Source organism: Spinacia oleracea, chromosome 1, assembly GCF_020520425.1.
Source record: "Spinacia oleracea cultivar Varoflay chromosome 1, BTI_SOV_V1, whole genome shotgun sequence".
Classification (NCBI taxonomy): Eukaryota; Viridiplantae; Streptophyta; class Magnoliopsida; order Caryophyllales; family Amaranthaceae; genus Spinacia; species Spinacia oleracea.
The window spans coordinates 116,537,465-116,555,363 of NC_079487.1; the positions used below are offsets into that span (position 1 = coordinate 116,537,465).

The 17,899-nt window shown below is 33.7% G+C and overlaps 1 protein-coding gene across 1 annotated transcript; it reads right to left on the reverse strand.

Annotated features, from left to right (window-relative positions):
* Nucleotides 1-637: 637 nt before the first annotated feature.
* LOC110804389 (U-box domain-containing protein 4) lies at nt 638-4,765 on the reverse strand. Its single transcript, XM_022009986.2, has 2 exons — nt 4,171-4,765; nt 638-1,862 (listed from the first exon to the last, which is right to left on the reverse strand). Exons 1-2 carry the CDS (start codon nt 4,446-4,448, stop codon nt 1,010-1,012), a joined length of 1,131 nt encoding a protein of 376 aa, XP_021865678.2. The 5' UTR covers nt 4,449-4,765; the 3' UTR covers nt 638-1,009.
* Between the last annotated feature and the right edge of the window lie 13,134 nt (nt 4,766-17,899).

Consider the following 17,899-nt stretch of genomic DNA (forward strand, 5'->3'; position numbering starts at 1 on the left):
TCATTTTTGTGTTAGTCAATTTTTGTGCCCCTTCTTTTCTTCGGTGGGGGTTTTGCATATTCCGCCCAAAATCGTGCGCGAACTACAAAATCAATCGTTTATTGCCGACAAAATACAAGAGGGATTCTTGGCTAATAAATTATGGCTAGAACAGGGTTTAAGGGTAGACCTGATCAAGACCATCCCGGCCCGTTGGCCCGGCACGCCCGATTTTTGCGGGTTTGGGCAGAATTTTCTGGACCGGCCCGAAATTTTAGATTTTTTGGACGGATTTGGGAAACACAAAACTACACCTTTAAGTTATAAATTTAGCCCGGCCCGAAAATAACCCAAAAAACCCGGTATATTAGGCCCGAAATAACAGGTTTTGGGCACATTCTTGATCCGACCCGGCCCAACATAGCGGGCTGATTCTTATGCCTAGGCCCCGCCCGGCACGAACCAGCACAGCCCGTCATTTGATCCGTCTACTTAAGGGGTGTTGACGTCATACTAGCACTGATTGCTACCATGTCATCGGTGGTACCAAATTGACTGTGTAAACCATGTAATTTCATTTAGACTTCTGTTTAGAAGCTCAGCTGTCAACATTCACGAATATAATCACAGTTTATACCAACTGCTGAAACCAGGAAACTGTAAGAAAGGGAAATGAAAGATATTGATTGAGATTTGAGAATAAGAAGAAGCATTAGGTACAAGATTCATATTATACAGTTTTCTTTTTTACAAAACAACAAACTACTTGAGAAAAATAAGCTATTTCATACGTACCACAAAGCATTTTTCTTTATTCTATTTTTATTCCCCACCACGTCAACCAGTCACCCGATACCATTGATAATGGCCTGGACTGGCATTTTTCGTTGTATACACAGTAACAATTTGTAACTTTCTCATTTGGTCTAAATATCATATCTCACAAAGATCACCAAGAAAAAAAGAGTGGGAGAAACGTGTCCCAAATTATATATAAAAAAAAGACTATAATTAGTGTATTATCATATGATTACTTGGAAGAAACTTGAGAGGCACAAGTGGCAATAGACAGATCAGAAGGGGTGCATACCAGAGCCCTTTGCTGTAAGTGTCTCAAGCTTTGCTCCATACTAACTTGTACCATATCCGCAAGCATCTTCTTCGCCTTTCCCGATTGTTCCTCGCCATCCATTTGAGATATAATGTTGCAAACAATGTTCTCCAAAGTATCAGGTTGGAAATCTGACCTTGGATAAGGAGACTCTCTCAGTAGTCTCAGCAACATCTGAGCTTTGTTCTGTGACTTTGGAGTTCCTTGAACAGTAAGCTCGAGTAACCCTGGTATAACCCCTTCTCTAAGAATCGGATCCCGGTACTTGCACCGATCAATCTCACACATTGTTAGTAGTGCCCCTACAGCATGCTCCTTACTCTGAAGAGACCCACTCTCGAGGACCTCCACCACTGCAAGCACACCCCCTTCTTCAGATACTAAAGCATCCCTACCTTCGTCGAAGTTTACAAGAGATTCTAAGAGGGCTGTACATTTTTCAGCTGTTTTCGAGGATTTCTTGCATGTTTTGAGCAAGTCAACAATGGGAGGTATGGGGTCTGTGTCAAGGATTAGGTTAATATTGTTTGAGTGAGTGGAGAGGTTATAAAGTGCCATGACAGCATCAACCCTAGCTTGTGGGGTGCCAATTTCTAGGACATCTACCAGAAGAGGGATCCCCCCTGAAGCTGTAATGGTCGGCTTGTTTACTGAAGATGCAGAAAGTGTTAGCAAAGCTGCAGTTGCATGTTCTTGAAGACTCACGTTTGCCGACTGAAGGAAACAGATGATTGGATTTAAGGCACCAGCTGCCACGATACTGATCTTGTTCCTAACAACCCAACAACACATTCACAAATTTTAATCAAAATACTCTTTTAATAAATATCAATGTGCACATTCATACAAGCATCAAACTGATTGGAAATCCACAGAAACATCAAGCACAAAGGTATATAGACATATTTTCAAAAAAACAATCTCTTATACTTCGTATACTGTACTGGATTGGTTAAGGCATGCGGCAGAAAGTGACTAACCAAAGTTCTGAATTTACAGTATGCTAAAAGTTACTACAAATGGCTAATCAGGTAATACGGCAACGGCAATCCAAATTAATGTTTGATGATGTTACTCGGACTAGAAATAAGGAACTGGACACTACTTTGGTTCAATACACGAAATCAATGTGGTAGTAATTGGTTTAGTTTGAAGTGCCTAAGGGTCAAACACAGATGCTGTCCGTTGAAATTAAGAGTCCTAACCTACTACCATAACTTCAGTTATCTTCTTAAAGCCAATTAATAGAGTCAAAAGACTGATGCTTTCGGTTGAAATTAAAGGTACAACTAACACAACTTCATCTGAAATCCGAAATACAGAGCCAAACACAGATTTCACCAACAAGTTTAGAACATACGCCATAACTTGTAAGGTTGTAAAATGTTGCAGAAAAAGGTGATTTGATCATGTTGCAAAAAATAGTTCAGCATACTAGCTACCTAATATTTTATATTCATATACAAACTATTAAGCACACTAGTAACTAGTTCAATCTTAAACCAATAAGTTACTGCAGATTAGAGAAGGGTCAATTTTGCTTTTCAGCAACTGCAGAAGCACGCAAAGTAGTTGATTATTACTATATTAGGATAATTATCTGCACACAGATTAAAGGTCACAAAAGTTGTAAGCAAAGTAAAAACCCAATAGAAAAGTTAAACAGGATTAAATTCCCTTATTACAAAAATACAATATAGTTTCTTTAATGATGTTTCTTTGCATCATGCAATGGAATCCATCCACGTGAAAACATCACATGATAATAAAAGCAAAGAAAAGAGTTTAGAATAAAATGGAAAATCTAGACAGAGAAAAAAGGAAGCATCATGACTCCTGAGGCTAAAGAATCTGGCAATCCTTCAATTTCAGTAATTTGTAACATGCATTATCCTCGCACTTTCCACAACATATCCATTATGTTCCTGGATACACCTCGAGCCAGATGTTCCCATGCTATTTGTTGCTTCTAATCCGGGACTACTTAATGGTAAATATAAACTTTTATATAAGGCGGTCTTATACAAAAGACCGTTTTAGTGTCATATAAGTTAAACAATGAAACTAATTAGTTAAGTAATGAAACTAATTAGTTAAGCACTGAAACTAACTAGTTAAGCACTGTAAACAATTGGTTAAACAACCGAATTAATTTAGTTAAACACTGAAACTAATTAATTAAGCAAAGGAACCAATTAGTTAAGCAATCAAAGTGGTCTTTCCGGTCAGGCAGTCTTACACAAAAGTTGTCGAATGAAAAAATAGCCTTTGATAGTTGATACACTTAGCGCTCTACTTATTGTAAAACAGCCTTTGATAAATCTGGTGCTCGACTTATTGCAAAATAGCATTTGATACACCTAGTGCTTGTGTATTCAGGAACACCTAAGAATTATTTTTAATTGATTCCGACTAATTACTGTTACTCCAAAAAAATTAATATTATTCTGTTATAAAAGAAAATTCCGTTTTGCTAAGATTAGTATAAGCCGCAAATAGAGACTTCGACTCTTCAATTGTAATTTAGTGTTATGGATTCGCTGACCAAAATACAAAACAATATCAACAGACAATTCACTAAATTTGATTCCTAAGAATAATTCGAGACGGAAATAATCTGAACCAAGAATTTTAATTACCTAAGAATATTCTCATTTTTTATAAAATTATCCAAAAATCAAAGAAAAATCATTAAAAAAAATCTCCCAAATGAAGATTAATTTCACTAATCAAACTGTAAGTCTGTAACCCATTAATCCAAAGGCTTATTTACCTAGATTAGTAATTTAATCATATTTTGCGGAATTACCCGAAATTAGAATTGTTTAATTAGAATATTAAAGAATTACTTAAACTAATAGAGTGTAACCTACTGAATTGTTTAATTAATTAGTCGATTAGGACACATAATTACCCAGATTAGTACTAATTTAATCAAGTTTCAAGATATTTCCCGCAAAAAATCAAAAAGAGGACAAAACCCTAAAAAGACACGATCTTTCCCAAAATCCAACAACACCAACCTCAAATGAATTAATTTTTAAAAAATCAAAATTAAAAGAAACAAAAGAGTGGCTTACTTTTCGTCTTTAACGGCGAGATTAAGGAGGGCGAGTAGAGCCGACTCAGTAGAAGAGAGTGAGTCGAGTCGGAGCATAGAAACGAGTTGGGGAACAGCAGCGGAAAGCTGACGACGGCAACGCTGAGAAGTTTTAGTGAGACGACGGATCTCCTGGGCAGCTCTGATCCTTAAATCAGGGTCGTCTGATTGAATAAAATCAAGAACTTGATGAACGCTAAGGTGGGTCGCAGCTGCAGCGGATCCCATTCCCCCCACCACCCCATTAACAACATCCATGGATGTTGTCTGTTTTGAATCTTTTTTAATTAATTTTAGGGGTGGAGGGGTTTAAATGTTTAATAGAAAGAGGAGAGAGAAAGCGTAATGAAGAGGGGAGAAAGAAGGAGGAAACGTTAAGCAACAAACAGTTGAAAGGGGGGAGAATGGAGATGAGGAGAGAGAGAGAGAGAGAGAAAGTAGGAGGTTTCAACGGCTCCCTCGGACGACAGTTGGGGGGTGTTCCTGATTTTTTATTTTCTAAAGTTGGAATTGTATTTTTTTTTGTAGTATTTGATCGATGTGGGGAAGGGTGGTTTGGTTTGTTAGATGGTGATGGATTAATGGAAATTTAAAAGGGGGGAGAATGGGAGATATACTAATCAACGATATTGGTGAGGTAAGATTGAGATTAATTGGATTTTTGCTAATTTGAGTTGGTTTGTCGTTCTTTCTTACCTCGATATATGTCGACTCGTTTTTATATTAGTATTACTAATAGTGATTAGTGACAGTGAAAGTTGTTAGGGGCGATGATTTCTAAACCTACATTAGCTTATGATATGGAGCCAAGCGATCCAAATACAACATTCTTAAGTATCAACACATAATATGTCAGTACAAAAAATACATAATTGTTAAGAAATACAAGTCATTTTGTGTAATGGGCACTAACATATTTTGTATTGGTACCCACTTATATATGTGTGGACACAAATCACTTGAGGCTAAGAATTCCTCGTTAGGAGCCAGGTTCGTCTAATGCATATCATTACGTGAAAGAACATGATGGAGCATAACAAGATAACTAAAATTTGGTTAGATGGTGATGGATTATTGGAAATTTAGATAGAGGATTTGCTAATCTAAAATATTAGCAAGGTGAGATTGAGATCAAATTGGATTTTTGCTAATTTGAGTTGGTTTGTCGTCTAACCTCGAGATACGTCCAACTACTAGGGGTAGTTAAAAATATCACTAACCAAGCTGGTATGAGACATGATACTACGTGAAACAACATGATGAACACGATAAGATGTTGGAAATTACGGAACGACACATGACTAGAGAGTTGAGCCTAGGTAATTCCCTAGCATGGCAAGTCAACATTTGACAAAAAAAGGTTTGGTAAAGACTCGTTCGACACCATTAACTTTCTTTTCGGCCAAAGTTTACTCATTACTCCACCGTAAAACATGTAACTCGTCCCTATGAATCAATATTTTACATTTGTGTTGCAGTTTTGTGACAATTTACAAATGAAATGAGAATCGGGTTGAGATGCATGTTCTAATGGTTAAAACTTAAAAGTTTTTCCCTTACAATTGAATGATTGATAGAATAAGAGTTGAATTCTTAATCGACCTTCTTGTCTTTCTTTCGGCGGCCTTTTGTTTGGTTAAAGAAGCTTGATCATCTTCCATTGCCTTTTGAGAAAACTTATATCCTCTCTATAAACATCTTTGTAATCGCTTCTAATATATCTATATATGTTCCTCAATCAACGGTCCTATTTCTCGTGACATTGTATTGTTTTTTATTTTTTTGCGAATGAGCCATAAAGGCAATATAAATTACAAATAGAGGCGGGGTATTCGAATCTGAAACTTATTGTATACAAACCCTCAGTTTTAACCACTAGGCCAAGACATCATCGATTCGTGACATTGGATTGTGGATCAAATAAAGTTCTAAATTTTGAATATCCTTTCATAAATATTAATTTATCTATATCACGATTTTAACGTTATCAAATGCGACTCACACGTAGAAACGTGTAGAAAGATGATTGTGAAAAGTTATGATGAAGTAATAATGCACTAAATATGGTCATTGTTCCAAAGTATTGCACGATAGTACATAGTTAAACGATAAACCAAATTGATATTTTCCTTTTTCACAGAGAAAATCAAAACTTCACTATAAACCAATTACTTTTTATCGCCTTTTTCATAAACTAGGCTTGATTATGCTAATAGATATTTCACCATTTCTTATTAATCTAATGAAAATTTCAGTCAAATCCTACCTTAAGTTGACGGTTGTCCATTGAATTTGTAACATATATCTTCCCGTGTGGTTTACGTTTATGTATCTAGATGCACAATGTTATTTATTATATATCCCATTTTTAAAGAAATATATAGTTCAAATTCAAATAATACTTTATACGTAGTACAAAGTAAAAGAACAAGTACGTAGTTCAAATCCAAAAAACGTAACATATACTAAAATGTTCAACTTATATACGCGTATATTAAAATCCTTCTTAATATTTATGCATACACATCCGGTGTACAGTGGGAATAGTGCACCTGGATGTGTAATTTTCTTTTTGGTGGGAGTGTCTTCATAAGATAAACAAAAGCAACCAAAACCTGCAACGAAACACAAGTAAAAAAAGGGAACGAAGGAAGCACACGCTAAGTGAAAAGATGCAGATTGAGTTAGGGATATTAATTAGGGCAAAGACAGCAGAATTTATCAGGTCAAATTCCCCTGGAATTTCAAATTGCAAGTGGGCAGCTTTCCTGCAAATCATAGACGATCTTCAAATGCATGCAAAGTGTAATTAAATATAAATTAAAATTGTATACAAGATGAGTTAAATACGGAACCAATTATACAACTGGTACTACTACTTGTTGTGACTTAGAATTATTGGAGTTGGCCTCCCCCGTGGAAATGGGATCGAATCTGTATCTCACTCTATGCTACTTAAGATTTTTGTATGATGCCGGTTTCACCGTACGCTTTGGTGAGATCGGCGCGTTAGCTATGGGTTGACATTTTATATGATTGAGCGTTGACTTTTTAAATTATATTAACTCACAATAGTTTCTTACTTAAGGGTAACTTATTGTGTATCTCATTTACAAATCAGGTGCAGTAATCTCACTTGAGACAACTTAAGAAGCAATATACACGGATTTACTACTTTTTATTTTCCTTTTGGGTGAGTAAAAAAAAGACGGGATATCTCTGCGAGCTAAATATAGCTAGTTAATTATAGGTGTTTGGGGTTACCGGGGAAGGTTAAGAGAAATCCTCGCAGCCACAAAACCACGATTGATAAAGATCGGACCTTTGACATCAAAGTCATAAGGTTGGAGTTTTTCTTCTTTGTCATTATGTTCTGAATGTTTTAAGTGACTGTTTTTTTTTCTTCGAATTTGATCTGAATTTTACTTATCTAATCTAATTCTTAAAAAGGCAGGTAAAAAGAAACGGAGCATTAATTACTTGGTAATTGGTATAAGATTATTCTTAATTGCATGGACCATGTCCATATTAATATTAGTGTGGAACCAAAATCAATAGTTTTCTCTACCACCATTTTTACACACATAGAGACCTTTATTGTTCATATAATGACTATAATAAATTAAACAACAAAATTCTTAGACGTAGTAACCATTTTTTGAATCATAGTAACCCTATGTTTTTAAAAGTGAGTTGTGACTTAAAATCACATTAGTCAAGCACAACATGTATAACGACACTAATTTGATATTTTTTTCATAATAATCCTAACAAACATGCCAAAATAAATTAGAAATAAATTGTTGACCTTTTCCTAAGGCATGGTCTACAATAAATTTAGTGTGGATCAATTCCATTTAAGAATTGTTGATTGGTATATACTCCTACTAATCTTATGGTGTTATATACATTACAAATTTGAGATGGAATTTATGAAATTTTGTACACAATTCCATCTCAATTTTAATTTGGAGACGAAATTTTAGTAAGTCGTCTCAAGTTTGAGATGTTTATTATACCCGTCTCAAAATCCATCTCTCTAATTGATGCATAATTTTGAAGTGAACTTGGTAAAAAGTTTTAAAAAAACTAGGTAAAAATTTACAAAAATCTGGGTAAAAGCTATCATGATGCCAATAAGTTTATTGCACACCTTGTGCGTGCAAGACCTTTTTCTACGTTTAAATCTTAACCCTTAATTTGTTTTGTAAAAAATATTGTTAGATGATAATAATAATAATAATAATAATAATAATGATAATAATAATAATAATAATAATAATAATAATAATAATACTCCGTACTAATTTTATAAATGACCATCAAATACAAAAACCAAATCAAAATTCGATCCAACTAGAAAATTCGATCTAACCCGAAAAATCCGATTAAATATGAACCGAGCCGATAATGACCCGTTTCGATATCGACCCGAATCCATGACTTAAATTCAGATCCGGCCCGATTATTAAAAACCGAAGAAACCCAAAACCCATATGGCCCATAACCGAACCCGACCTGAAATTAATATAAATGATCCAAAATAACCCGATCTAAATAGACCCGATCCAAATCTGATCTAAACAACCCGATTTCAGAAAAAAAAAAAAAAAAAAAAAAAAAAAAAAAAAAAAAATAAATAAATTAGGCTGGGTTCCTAAGTGTAGGCGTAGCCACACAGTTCAATAAAATAGGGCGACGGGAGACCAACCACCAAAACTCATGGATACCTTTTTCGGAATCATCATTTTATCTTGTTTCCCCTCCTTATCGGGCACCATTGCTCGATACAAAATTGTTTTAGGTTGAATAGTCAAAAGCTTTCTACAATTTACTTATTGCTACGGTACCTCCGTTTCACAATGATCGATCTTTATCTTTTTCATTTTATTCCATTTCATAATATTCTTTATATTTTGTTTTATTTTATTTAAAATTTATTTTCTTACCCCTTTTACCCGTAAACATTTACGATTTTTCACTCGATCACTTGCTTTTACTTTCTTTTTTATCTTACACTCATCTACCATACTTTATTTATATTTTATTATATTCACTCACTTTTTTTACGCACTTTTCTTACTTTTTTCTTAATATTCTCAATTGCAGATGTAGTTATTGTTATAGTCATACAGTAATTGTCATAATAATATATAATATAGAGTAGAAAAAAGAACATATAAAAACATAACAATACACATAGTAACTATTTCAAACATATACTCCCTCCGTCCCGGAATACTCGACCCGGTTTGACCGGCACAAAGTTTAAGGGACTTGAATTGACTTATTTAATTTAATAGGTAGTAGTTGATAGTGGGGTATTATGTTAATGTAGTTAGTGGGAAATGTGTAAAGGGGTGGGGTTGGTGGAGAGTAGGGGTTGAATTTTTAATTATTTTTTGTATGGAGTAGGGGATAGATGGGTTAATAGGGGTGGAGTGAGAAATAATATAATATTGTTAGAATATTTCCATTTTTAGAAACATGTCAAGTATTAAGGGACGACCCGATAAGGAAAACAGGTCAAGTATTCCGGGACGGAGGGAGTAGTTACTATTATACTTAAATGATACACGGAGTAGTCACTATTACTTTTATTGTATGGTCATATAGTCATAGGTTGTAGACATAATTATTTTTATAATCATACAATTACTGTCATCATAATATAGTACTCCCTCGTTCCTATTTGTTCTACCCGTTTCTATTTTAGGCTCTCCTAAAAGTTCTACCTATTTTGATTTTTTTTAATTTTTGGCCATACTTTTTTGCCTAAAACACCATTAATCCCCTTCTATTTACCAAAATACCTAAAGATTCTACCCAAATTCCAACCTAAATTTCTCAACCCCTATTATTTAATCCATTTCTCTTCCCCATACACCCACACTCTCACCTTTTTATCACCCATCCTTATCACTCCTCTCTCTTCATTTATCTTCCCCCCCTCACGTTTTCACTCTCTCTCCTCCCAAAACCTCTGATTTCATTTCTCTCCTTCTCCGTCACATTTTTCACTCTCTCTCCTCCCAAAACATCTGATTTATGAAGAACAATGTTCTTCATTTCTCTAGATCTCCGCCGCAACCACCACCACCACCACACCTCTGCCGCCTTCGCTGCCTCCACCACCATCCTGTGAAAAAAAACTTTATATCAAGGCTTTAGATGGTTGAATTCGACCATGAAAACTATAGATCTAGGGTTTTCACGGTCGAATTCGACCTCTAAATCCTCAAAATCGTGGTATGATGGTGTATTTGGAGAATGATCTTTCGAATTTTCTGGGTTGTTGTTCGATTTTTTTTATTTTTCGAATTTTTCTGGGCTTCGAATTTTTGGGTTTCGATTTTTCTAGGTTTCGATTTTTTCTAGGTTTCAATATTTCTTGGTTTCGATTTTTCTGGGTTTTGATTTTTCTGGGTTGTTGATTGAATTTTTGTTGAATTTTTCTTCATTTTTTGGTTGAATTTTTGTCCGATTTTTTTTTATTATTGTTCGAATTTCTGTTCGAATTTTTGATTTTTTGGTTGATTATTGCTCAAATTGTTGTTCCAATTTTTGTTCGGATTTTTTATTGTCATTCGAATTTTTTGATTATTGTTCGAATTCTTGTTCGAATATTTTGGTTGATTTTTTGATATTTTGTTGAATATTTGTTCGAATTTTTGGTTGAGATTTAATTTTGGTTGAATTTTCTTGCTTGTTTGCTGATTTTTTTTTCGAATTCCAGAATTTATCACCTCACATGTAATCTGATTTATTATTATTAATAATAACATATCTACCTTTTTTCTTATTTCTTTATTATTTTCTCTCTCTTTCATTTATTCTAATCTCTTACACACAGTCATTATTCTTACACTCAATCATTACACATATACCCAAACAAACCAATTTTTCAGTTTTCTTAAAAATCACCCAAGATTCACAATGGGTAGAACAAATAGGTACGGAGGGAGTAACTCTTATTACTAATAATATAGAGTAAAAAAAGAACATATAAAGAACATAATAATACAATTGGTAACTATTTCAAATTTAAATACAAATAAACTTAAAATAAAAATAACGAAAATATACATAATTTTTCAAAATTCTTGCGTCAATTTGTAGAAGAGCGCCAACCTTTTCGATTATACTCACATTCAAATATAGTCGATAAATCAGCATAGCATACAGTAAGAAAATGTTATCATATAGTTATAGTTTAAATCACATAGAAATTCTAAAAATCACATACTACCTTTTTAAATCATAAAATTACTGTATAACTTATATAGTTACTATTTCAAATCGTGAAGTCACTGATCGAATTCGCGAATTGAAAACAATATTTCGGCAAAGCACATACGTTAATTTCTCAAAACAACAAACATTTTAAATTTTAAATAAAAATAGATTTAAAATACTTTAAGAACAACGAAACGGGAAGTGATCTATCAAAGTTCTTGTGATGATTTGAAGACGAGCGCAAATTCTTTGATTCGGTTTCGGTAATGACGAACCTCCTTCTTGATCTATTCATTCCTCCATTTTTTCCTCCTCTAATAGATCCAATTGTGAGAATTATAAGATAATTCGAAGAAAATTAAACAATAATGAACAAACCCTGGAAATTTAGGCAAAAATCTGAAAAACATAGATATAAAATAAAGAGAGAGAAATGAAAAGAATGCAGATCTGAAATTTTTGAAAAATAAAAAAGTTTAAAACGTATATAAAGTGGGTTAGGCACAAATCGCATAGAAACTCTATAAATCAAGTAGTTACTGTAATACACTAATACGCATATAGTTACTATTTAAAATCGCAAAATAATTGTCACGTGATAGTTACACATGTTGCCCAGCCAAATTTACTTCGTAGCCCTGCTTCACGCTAAATTAACGCGGACCAGGTTTATAAAAAAATATAAGCTTGATCGATCACTGCTCACAAGCTCCCCAGTTCAATCTTAGTGAATCAAACTCCTTGAGAATCGGAGAGTAAGTTGAGAATATGAGAGAGTTTATAGGTTACATAAACGAAAGAGGTGGTTCACCCTGTTTTACTTATTTCGGGTGCATTCTGTGCATAGATTAATTTATAGGCGAGTAGTTTTAACTTGGGGTACGCTCATCACTTAAAAGCCTATGTCGACATTGGCGAAATTTGCTTCTATGTTAATGATCTAACACGACACACTAATTTCCTATATAATTTATATTCGGGTAACATCTCCTACAACTATTAATCACAAATTCTTGGTTACATCGGTTACTTTTCCTACAAATCTTTGCGAATTAAACTCATTGAGAGTCCGATAGTAGGCTAAGGATGTGAGAAAGTTTCTGATTAGATTAACGAAAAAAGTGATTAACTTATTTCAAGAAAAATAAGCTCGGTTAAAATTAAAATTAAAATTCAAAAACTTCTATGAAAGACTTGGCCATTTAGATCATGTGCATTCTTGACCTTCGGTCAAATGAAAAATAATTTATCTTTCATCCTTCTCCTTCTTCCACCTCATCTTCCACTAAATTGACATACCTCTTACTTAAATCTCTCTTTTTTCTTCTACAATCTTGACTCAAGGTCATTAACTCTCTTACCTATTTTTTTTTACTTTTACATATACCCCACGTTAAATTCACCTTCAAACACAATTATTAATTTTAACAAACGAATAAATATGAAATTAAATTAACATTATATATAAATAAATAAAAATGTAACGTATAATCTTAAACATACATATATAGCACAATGAAGTAAAATTGATACATAACTGACAACTAATTATTTATTAAGTTCCCCTTGGTTGGTTTATGTGTATAACCTTAAAAAATAATATGCATTGCATGACAACACCACATGAGCAAAGTAAACCCATATTTGTTGGTTAATGCGTACAATATAAAATGATATTCTACATGATAAACCCAAAATAATACTCCGTATGCAAAATATGATCGAAGCAACAAGTGCCCCACATCCATGCAAGTTGCGCTTAATTTGGCCCCATATCCCATTTTTATTAACTTGACCTTGGGTCACATATTCGACCCGTGGCAACTGGTCAAGTTAATAAAAATTTGACCCTTGTACGTACACTGCCAATATTATAGTCATTTATCCTGTCAATTATCACTTAGCTCAAACTAAATACTAAGGTTGTGTGTGCTCTTATTGGGACAAAATATTAGGTTGTATGTACTTCTAAATCAAATGAATTGCTATATACACGTGATCTAACTAAATTGATTAATGTCTGAAATTAACGAAATAATTATCAGTTAGCTGAACAACATGACCTAAACACGTTTTAATTGGGTGTTTATCAGCCAATTGGGCCAATGGGGGCCCAGAAACCTCTTTCGGCCACATAATTTATTTATTTTTACGGAATTTTTGAGTCTTTTTCATTTACGGAATAAAAAGGAATTATCCAAATAAAATTGTGGATGAGAAATTCCTTTCTTGCTCCTCAAGTGTTTTTATTTCAATACTTTACTTTTGTAAGATTGTTACCTTAAGGTCACATTCTATCTCTTTATCTTTTGAAGTCATTAATTTTAAACTGGAGTGCCTCTTTTCTTTCACCTTAATTGGATTTATAAATGAAGTACTAGACACATTTTTTTCCCTAGAATAATTATTGTCAACTTGTATCATTTGTAGAACAGAATTTGTCAAAATTTGATTAATAAAAACAGTTGATTACTACGTATATAATAAAACAAATTTCATGAACAATACATCTATCGTTTCAAATTTCATGAACAATTATCAACTTGCACCTTTCTACTACTAAATTAAGTTCAACTGTTCAACAGTTAGGCTTCGTTCTATTCGACTTATTTTGTCTGAACTTATTTTATCTTATTTGCGAAGTTATTTTATCTGAATTGGAAGGAACAAGAAGATTTACCAACTGTTGAAGCCAGATCCTAAAGTAATGTATAAAGAAAATATTTTTAAATTGTCTTACAAAGCTCTCGGTTTTCATAATGCTATGTTATTAGGATAGTGTCTTATGTTTTTTTTTTTGGTATGGTTGTTCTGGTGGTCTATGCTGTTGAATTAGCAACTTTTGTTTTCGGTTTGTAACTCCTATTTTGGTAATAAAATTTCTTTACTTGTCCAAAAAAAAGTCCGGAATAAACTTATTTGTGTGTGAAAATGTCTAAAAAATCCTTATGTATTTTGAACTTATTTGGATTTATCTGAACTTATTTTATCTGAAAAAATCAAAATAAGTCGAACATAACATCTCAGTATTTAACTCGTTTCTCACAATGCTTGCATTTATGTCATATTAATATATATGAAATTAGTACCGAGTATTAATTACAAATCGTGTCTAATTAGTTTCGGTTAGATCAATCAGATAAGACTTATTCAATTTCCTTTGGCAATGGCCTTGGAGTTATTGGTTTGTGTTTTCTGTGAAGGAAGGGAGGTGTGGGTGGAAGGGGGTTTTCCGGTTCATGGGTTGGGTTTGTTAGTTGGTCGCTGAGATTAACTTCGCTTAATTCTCAATTTAGGTTAGCGATTAGAATGTTTCTCATCGCTTTTAAAATCTTCTATTTGAACATTGCTCCCCATTTTTTGTTGGCTAATAGCATGCTTTTGAACTCCTAAATCTTTTAGTGACTCATGTTGTTTGTGGAAAATTCACAAACACTTTGCAACCAACTCGTGATGTTACTATGTTACTATTCTTCCTCTCCTTTCTTTGTTTTCCATGTTCCATAGGTTTCTCCAGGGGTCTCTCATTGCCTACCGCCCCAACTTAATCTTCTATGAGGAGTTCACCGATAGCAATGACTTTGACGCGCTAACTAGTTCATGTAGTTGTAAACAAAGTCATGTCAACAACCAAGGATATTCACCGAAGAAGAAAGGACTACCTCAGGGGGTCCATGTTTGAAGTGGGATATAATAATAATAAAAAATAGTGTGTAGCCCGCGCATTGGCCCGATTTTGATATTTATTCGGATTTATTTTTGTAAATTGTGCCCATGTAGATGGTGTTGTCATCGAATTGGCGGTGGTGACACAAAATTAGCGCCCGATCAACAACCTTCCCAATCTGAAACCCCATGCACATCAGTAAATCAAAACAAAGTCGAATCGGTCATTTTCTTCACCATTAGTTGAATAATTACTTAACCTCCGTCAATGTTTCCCCTCATACTCATTATTACACTCTATTACCCCGAACGTTTTTGCAATTTAAGGCTTAATTTAGGAAAGTAATAATTGTACGTTTATAAATTAAGTAATCATTCCCTTTTATTTTTGCATTCACTTTTATTCAATTTATTATTTATTGTAAAAAGAATATATACGTTTACATGGAAAGACAAAACATAAGTTGTATTTGGTTAAGATGTTAAAAAGTGTAACTTTTAACAAATGAAGTTTGGTGTTCGATCCTTGCTACACATTTTTTTGGTTGTAACTGACATGTCATGATGTTGATTAATTAGTGGTGATGTGGCGTCATAAGGAGGGGATACGTGACACATATACGTTCTTAAGAACGCCTTTTAATACATTAGTATAGATTAGAAAAATTAATAAAATAATTAGGAAAAATAATTTCAGCGGGCCAAAAAAAAGTGTATCTCTTAATAAAATACGACCAAATAAGGAAAGTGTATATCTTAAATAGACAATGAGGGAGTAGTTCTTTATATATGACTAGATTAGATCCCGTGCACGCACGGATTTTGACAATTTTTTCACAAAATATTTAACTGAGTATCTCCCAAACTACTGCATATTTATAACATTTATAACATACTCGTTTAAATTTATTCATGTAATATGCATATTTAAAATGCTAATATGGTAATTTGATCAAAATATTGAGTGCTATATTTTCTATTATTAGTTTAGCGATTTGACTAAAATATTACTAATTTAGATTATTACGTCGTAACTATTATTGCCATTATTTATAAACTTAATTTCGTTTCCATACATAAATAGTTAATAAAAAAAAGTAGAGAATAAAAATAAAATAAAATAGATACATTTTTTTGGGAAAGTTGTTTTTGGCGGGAAAAAATTACACCAGGAATTGACACGTGTCATTCCTGATGTCTCTTTTAGTATATAGTAATAGATTTGTAAGGGTCTATAAAGATCCAATTGGTTTTATTTTTTCGTCATAGTTGTAGTAGTGTAATTTTTTTATTTTTTTATAAATTAATCATATGTAGAAATAAATAAATAAATCCTATATAATAATAATAATAATCAATCAGAGTGAATTCATACAGAAATAAGTTTTTTTTTTTTTTTTTAAGATGATCAATTTCGATTATCATCGGATTTTCAATTCCCATGTATGCATGCAACTGCGGGCCACCATTCAAGTCAAATTCTGAAATCAATGGACGAAAACAGAAGTGTGTTGTGGGCTTTGATATGAGAGAAATTGGTTGCCATTGGATACCAATTGTCTGGATTTTAGGGGAACTTTCAACACCAACAAACTGATTCGTCACTTTCAAACAGTAATACCTGTCAATGTTTTATTGGTTTCAAAGGCAATCATTTAATGCTTTTTTTTTTCTTCTTTTTTTCGGATTATAAGTCCCCATATTGGCATTGCCCTATCATTGTAAAAGTATCCCGTATTACCATATGCTTTAACGGTTTAATTTAAGCTAATGGAACCATGCTACGAGTAGTATTTTGTTTATAACCATCTAAATTATTGTATGGTCAGTACTCACGATTCACGAACCATATTTCATTATTTTGTAATCACCTGTCGTGAGGGGAGAGTCACAAGAGTGTATTATTTTTTTTTGCTAAGGAATTAAGAATGTCATTGAATGGCTAAAGGGCCCAAGATCCTTCAAGTATCGCAAGCATTACTTAACGGGGTATTTGGTATGTGGAAATGCGATTTTGGGAATAGAATGTAGGATATGGACTCATAATTGATGTTCCGGTGTTGTAAAGATGGAAACAATGAGCTTCGAATGAAGGCCCCTTTGTATGTGTTGAAGATCTTGCTTGCTTGAATGAGTAGAGTCCGAATTCACCTGCACAAGAGCAAAGTCACTAGCCTCGGGGGTGTTTCCGAGGAAAGTCCCTCCGATGCCTAAGTAAGAATGATGCTCGGATTCTAGAGAGAAGTTCTTTAGAAGAGTAGTCTTAAGGCGATTAATTGGACGTACCTTGAGGTGTGAGCCTTGGCGGCCTATTTATAGTGTTTGCATAATAAATGCCCATAGGTCATTTATTGCTATTGGGCCTTGGGCCTTGATGGGTGGCTGATTAGTCATTGGTAAGTTTGATGCTGTTTGTTTAGAGCCGTTGGGCTTCGGACTTAGTGGCCCAATTGAGAATCAATTGGGAGCCCAAACAACATGCCCCCCAGACCCGGTCCATTTAGAATTAAATGGGTGGGTTTCCAGCTGTCAGAAGTCCAAAAGTTCCCTTTCTTTTTTCGAAAAGGGATGATTGGCATTGATGACAAGTGTTGGGAGTTGTATTGTGTCGTGGAGATCGTGGGTTGAGGAAGTTGATGCGCCCCCTTTCTTTTCTATAAATACTGGGTGCTTTGCTCCTTTCGAACTTTTTACTCTTTCTTTCAAACCCATTCTCTCCCTAAATTTCGGCGATCGCAGTTTTCAAGTTTCTTCAGATCTACGGAATTCAGTCAGCTTTGGACTTCGGGAACTTTTTTTGTTCGTTT